Here is a 6,607-nt window from a genome sequence, read left to right as displayed (position 1 = left end):
TCGTTCGCTGGTCGCGGTTCCCGCTAAGAGATCGGGTGTGCGACCCGGTTGCGGTACAAGACCGTGCCAAGTGCGATTTGCGGGGGACGCGGGGGGTACCACGGGGCCGACAGTGCCTTCTCGAACCGATCGAGGAGCAAGAAGTTAGTTCCTGCGATCGTCCCAGCGGTCGGGCAGGGGTGGCCGGGAACGGGTGCCGGGCGCGCGTGTTCACGACCCGACAACCCGCCCAGGCCCACCGACGGCTGCAGTGCTGGCGCTGAGTTGTCTGCAATTGGGGGGAGGGAAGGGAGGGTGTGCGAGCGGACGGCCACGCCGAACACACGGCGTGGGTCCGGCACGGACCCGTCCGAGCTTTGCGACCGACTAGCTCGCTCCACATAGTATGGCAGTAGTAACCGACATTGCCAGACCCTCGGATTGCAAAGGTCGTCATTTCGACCGGTTTTGGGTGTGCCGCCGACGAACGGAGCGAGGTAGGCGCCCGAAATTTTGCAGGCACGCTGTGCTCGGGTGTGCGCGTCCGTCGCTGCTTGCTGCGTCCCTGTCGTAGACGTTGCGCTGGGACGGCGTGACCGTTCTCGGCGTTCGCTCCTCCAGTGTAGAAAGAGCCACGAAACGGGAGTGCGAACGGTGCGCCAGCGGGCAGGGCCGGCCAGCCACCCCACCCAAAACACCCCCCCCCCCCATAAACACACAGGCACCCTCCACCCACCCCACCCACCCACCCCACCGCCCACGGCACGACCGCCCCAGTGGGCTTCCAAAGCAGATTCCCCACTCGAATGATCACGGCAAGAGTTCGAAAAAAAATTTGGACTTGATAAAATTAATAGTTTTAAAGTCTTTGTGAAAGTTTTCTAAGCAAGATACTTGCTTAAATTTATTGTTGATGAAAAGCCTTGACCAAATGAACCAGTAGACCAGGTGTGATGTGGATAGGGGGTTATTTAAAATTGTTTAAAAAGAAATAAATTTCCTTTAAACAAAGTGAGGCCAATTATTTCTTTAAACGCGTTTTTAAATAAAAAATATATAGGCATAGCCTTTGCTTTTATTTTATTATGTGTGTGGTGTGTGTGTGTGTGTGTGTGTGTGTGTGTGTGTTCGTGTGGTGTGTGTGCGCGTGTCGTGGACGCCATCGTTTGTAATGGCTTTACTTGAAAATATGGAGGACGGTGGCCAGGTAGCGCTTTCATAATCTCTATACACTGGGACCGAAAGATAATTTATTCACCGTAAAAAAGAGAGAGAGGAGGAGGATAGGGGGGGGGGAGGGAGATGAGAGAGAGAGAGAGAAGAGAGATGATGAGAGGAGAGAGAGAGAGAGAGCGAAGGGGGAGAGGGAAAAACGGAGGCGGATGAGAGTCCGGAGAGAGAGAGGAGAGAGAGAGAGAGGGAAAGAGAGAGGAGGAAGTATTGGCATTGTCTTCTATAACTTCGGTAAGAAATCGTTGCAAATTCTTTATGGGGGGGGGTGGCAACGAGTTACATTGTAATCTCCTCATATAAGGAGCTATGTAGAATAGGGGCTCATGGGGCTACAAGGTTTCGGTAAGGTAAGCGCCGTTATGCGGGCATGTTTCGTTTGGCGTTATTCTCTATTTTCACGCGCTACGTCTATGTTGTCGTTGTTACGAATGTCGCATTATGATAGACTTCTGCCCTACTTGTTCATGCGGGCGTCGCGCAATGCTGATACGCTGACGTTCAGGCTTCGCGCTAAATCACATGGCCTTCTCCTATGGTTGAATGTGCAATTAAATTCCCCCAGCTTAAAAAAAAAAACAATTAAAAAAAAACATCTATAGTTGGGGCCGATTCGTCGTAAAGAGAGAGATAATATTCCTTATATGGAAATTGGTATTGAACCAAAGGGCGATTTCAGAAAATTCAATACAGGTTCATTCATTCTTTGGCCAAGCTCAATAGCAAGTAACGTCGCATATTTCAACGGCTTTGTATAGTATTACGTACACTAACACATAGTGTTTCTAATTTGCGCGTATGGGCCACCTGCGACTGCGACATCTCTATAAACGAGTTGCGGGATTTTTGAAACGTTAGGCATATCATGTCAGGCATGTCGGGACTAGGCAGAACGAAGCATGCATTCGAAAAGCGTAGCAACTCGAGAATGTTTCCACTTTCCATGCAACGAAACATGGCATGATGGGCAATGTCAAATTTCAGGGACCACTTGGTCGCACCCACTCGAGGTCACACTCGTCAAATCATCAATCCCCCCGGTGCCACTTGCACAATTACAAGGCCAAGTAAACACACAAGAAGAGTCGCGACACAACTGTTTCATCCATTATTTCCGGGGCCGAAACAGTTTGAAACCACTTTCTCCGCTGGTCAAGGATTCTTGCAGACCACGACATGGAAATTACAACGCCACTCAAAATTTTATAAACTGTAATTTTCAACGTCGTAGGTAAATCTGGACAGTAGTAGTAGTCTGTAGTACAGTAGTAGTATAGTAGTAGTAGTAGTATAGGTGTAGCAGTGTTCAGTAGTCGTAGTAGTCGTAGAGTAGGTAGTAGTAAGTAGTAATAGTTAGTAAAATAATATAATCATAATCATAATAAAAAAAAAATGGCGTCCACAGTTCGTAGTCGGATATTCAACACCAACCGCTCCACATATAAAGCTATAGCGTAGTCATTAGGTGCAGAGAAATTGTATTTACAGGTTAAAAGATTAAATTTACTACGTAATATGTTTCTAGTGAATTCAAAAGAGTTTTCAGTCCGTAATGGAATTATCATGGCACAGTTCGTATGATTTTTATTTAATGTTTTCAACAACATTGCAGTCTCTCATTCGTATTGACATAGGGAAATTTTGTAAAAAGCATAAAAACAAAAAAGGTGTCACGTTCCCCATAGTAGATACGGTATTGTTGAGTATGTAGTTAAAGTTACGAAAAATAGCATATATAGTTGGAAAAATGAGATTCAATTTTTCGTTTAAAGAGCTTATACATGAACTTTAACATGGTTAGGTGTTATTCTTTATTGATGTTATTTATTTATTATATAGTTGAGGTATTTTTGTACACTTTACCCTTTTACACTATTAGCTTTATACACTGGTACTTTGACTTTTTACTTTAACTTTAAGATTAACTTTAACTTTGAACTTTAACTTTTTGAGACAAAAATAAAAAAAACTTTACTTTAACTTTAACGTTAATCTTCTAACGTTAACGTTACGGCTAAATGTAACTCAACGTAATTTAAGTGTTAACTTAACGTAGACAAATAGTTGTTCGTTTTTTTTTTTTTCCCATCCCGAGCTCGTTCGCTTTTTAGTTTTAGAATAGCACGGACCGCCTGGCGAAACGAACGAACCAGGTGAGATTGTGGGGAGTGCCCATCTGGAGAGGACATTTATTCTGTCAAAGGCTAAGGTTATCGGGATACCTTTCACAGTGAGGACGACACCCCGATTTTTACACGGTTCGGTCTGCCAATGATTTGAATTTACGTTAACAGGTTAACTCGGCACTTCCTGACAGAGGTGTTTCTTCTGTTACACTTCCACTTGTACTAATATTACACTTTAACGCCAACTTTTACGTTGAATACGTTACAGCCTAACGTATTTAACGTCTATTATTTACTGTTACAAACTCTTAACTATACTTTAGAGTCTGCTCTTAGTATACTATATCTAGCGGGTGTCCCATCCCGGCTCGTCCGCTGCCAAAAACAAAACAAAACGGAAGATAAAAAAAAACAAAAAAAAAAAACAAACGACGAAACCATGAGATATAGCACGGATCCCGCCTGCGAAACGAAACGAAGGGGACAGACATGTGGGGATGTGCCATCTGTAGACGGACACTTGTCCTTGTCAAAGGCCTAGTGTCGGAGAGGAGATCGCGAGTTGAGGACGACACCCCAGATCGGAGTGAACTCAAGTTCGTCTGCCAATGATTTGACATGCGTACACGGTCCTCAGTGCTACCTGGTGAAGATGTGTTTCTTTTCTGTGTGTTGCACACTCTTGGATTTCTACACTTTATCCACTTCCCCACAACTCAAAAGTATTAGTATAATCTTATTTTGATACTGTTACAACTTTAGTGTACTCTTATTATTATCTGTGACAATCGTATTCTCTTTGTGGTATTGTGCTTTTGTGGTCTTGTGCTCTTTGTGGTCTGTGCTCTTTGTGCTCTTGGAGTCTTGTACTATTGTACTCTCGGTGTGTCCCATCCCGCTCGTCGCTGCCAAAAAAAACAAAAAAACCCAACAAAAAACAACACAACAAAAAACCGAAGAGACGATCCGCCGCGAAGCGAAGACCGGACCAGCGCGACCCGTGGGATGTGCCCGTCTGTAGCGGACAAACCCTGGTAAAAGCTAATCTCAATAGATCGCGTGAGGTGGCTGCTATACTAAGTACGAACCCCGACCGGAACTAAGTCGTCTGCGAATGATTTTAACGCTCCACTAGCATGGGATGGTATCGGACGGATTCGCCCCACGCCGGCACTGCGGCGGAGCGGCGTGAAACGGGCCCTTGCTGTGGCTGGACCACATGGCCGGCCGCCCGCAGCCGAGGGCGACGGACGGCGAAGGGCAGCATATCGTTGCCTCAAGAGGCAACGGGGCGCAAGAGTATCGGTACATTTTCGGGCGGGATTCTGATTAGAGGCGTTTCAGGTCATAATCCCCCCAGATTTTGGTAGCCTCGCACAATTGCTTATAAGCCAAGCACATAAACCAAATGTCTGAACCTGCGGTTCTATCGTAATGGAAGGATACAGTTGCAACGACTTGTTCATCGGTTAGGGTAAAAACTAACCGTCGCACGACGGTCTAAACCAGCCACGTTCCCTATAGTGGCCGGAAACATCAACGTTGGTTGAATTCTGCTCACAATATAGGAAGAGCCGACATCGACGATCAAAAAGGCAACTCGCTATGAACGCTGGATGCAACAAGCCAGGTATCCAGTGGTAACTTTCTGACACCGCTTGCTTAAAAACTCTTAACGTCAAAAGGATCGATCGGCCACGCTTTACACGGTCTGTACTTCGTCCTGAAAATCAAAATCAAGTGAGTTTTGCCCTTTGCTTACGCGAGGTTCCGTCCTCGCTGAGCTCACCTTAGGGACCAACCTGCGTTACCGTTTGACAGATGTACAGCCATCAAATCCCCGCCCGCACTGTCTTCGGTGCGGATCGGCCCCAGGCGACGCGGTCGGGGCTCTAACTCCAGAAGCAAGGGCTTGCTCCACGATCTCCGCTCGACCGAATAAGTAAAGAACGATAAAAGTAGTGGTATTTCAATTGCCCGCGACCTCCACCTCTGCTACACCTCTCAGTCTCTTCACAGAGTCGGACTAAAGTCAAGCTCAAACAGGGTCTTCGGTCCCAGCCGATTTGCCAATGCCAGTTTCCTTGGCTGTGGTTCGCTGCATGTGCTAGGGAACAGTGGGAATCTCGTTAATCCATCATGCGCTCACTAATTGAGACGAGGCATTTTGGGCTACCTTAAGAGAGGCATAGTTACTCCGCCGTTTACCCCGCTTTTGAATTTCTTCACTTTGACATTCAGAGCATGGGCAGAAATCACATTGCTTCAACCAGGGTGACGGGCCATCGCAATGCTTTGTTTTAATTAGACAGTCGGATTCCCGGTCCGTACCAGTTCTGAGTTGGCTGTTGAATGCCCAGCCGACCCGGACGAGAACGGGGCGCCCCGCATAGTGAGGCAGGTCCACGGGAAGGTTTGAAGCAACGGTCCGAGCTCGATCCCGACACGCCACCCCCGAGTGGCCCGCGCGCCCAGACCGCCCCGACGGAACGCCCCCGGCCCCGGCCGAAACCCGACGAGAGGACCCGACGAGCGCGAAAACCCGCCGAAACGCCGGACACGCCCAGGAACAAACCGGGCGGAGAGGAACCAAGAGCGGAGAGGGACGACCGCGACCAGGGGAACCGGCAGGCCCGCCCCCAGCCCGTTGCCATTCCCAACGTTCGTCTCCAGCCCGGGATGGGCCCAGCCCTCAGAGCCAATCCTTGGTCCCGAAAGTTACGGATCCAATTTGCCGACTTCCCTTACCTACATTTTGCCATCGGACTAGAGGGGTTAAACCTTGGAGACCCTGGCGCGGATTTATTGGGTACGGCCTGGACGAGAATCACGAGTCTCCGTCGGTTTTCAAGGGCCGGCCCCGAGAGCGCCAACCGGACAACCGCAAGGCCGGGTGCTTTTACGGGAACCCCTTTTCCCTATCTGGGCAAGCCCCCGATTCCAGGGGATTGGGTTCCCTTACAAAGAAAAGAGAACTCTTCCCCGGGGGGCCCTCGCCGACCCGTTCCGAATTCGTTTTGCGTTACCGAACGCGACCCTTGCGGGCCAATCTCCGTGTCCAGGTTCGGGAATATTGACCCGACTCCCTTTCGATGGAATACGGCAAAACATTTTTTTTTCGAGCAAGGCCTTGCCCCCGTTTCAGAACGGAGTCCCTATCTCTTAGGGCCGACGGACCCATGTTCAAGCTGTTCACATGGAACCCTTCTCCACTTCAAGCTTCAAAGTTCTCGTTTGAATATTTGCTAATACCACCAAGTCTGCACCCGGGG

The 6,607-nt window shown here is 48.5% G+C and overlaps 1 protein-coding gene across 1 annotated transcript; it reads left to right on the top strand.

Annotated features, from left to right (window-relative positions):
- Positions 1–5,687: 5,687 nt before the first annotated feature.
- On the top strand, positions 5,688–6,397 carry LOC121390870 (the record flags this gene model as incomplete). Its single annotated transcript, XM_041522740.1, has 1 exon — positions 5,688–6,397. A coding segment is annotated over exon 1 (710 nt), but the record flags the coding sequence as incomplete, so codon positions are not given.
- Positions 6,398–6,607: the final 210 nt, after the last annotated feature.

The sequence above is a fragment of the Gigantopelta aegis genome, unplaced genomic scaffold (assembly GCF_016097555.1).
Source record: "Gigantopelta aegis isolate Gae_Host unplaced genomic scaffold, Gae_host_genome ctg10355_pilon_pilon, whole genome shotgun sequence".
NCBI classification, from domain to species: Eukaryota; Metazoa; Mollusca; class Gastropoda; order Neomphalida; family Peltospiridae; genus Gigantopelta; species Gigantopelta aegis.
This window is presented reverse-complemented; position numbering and strand designations above follow the sequence as displayed.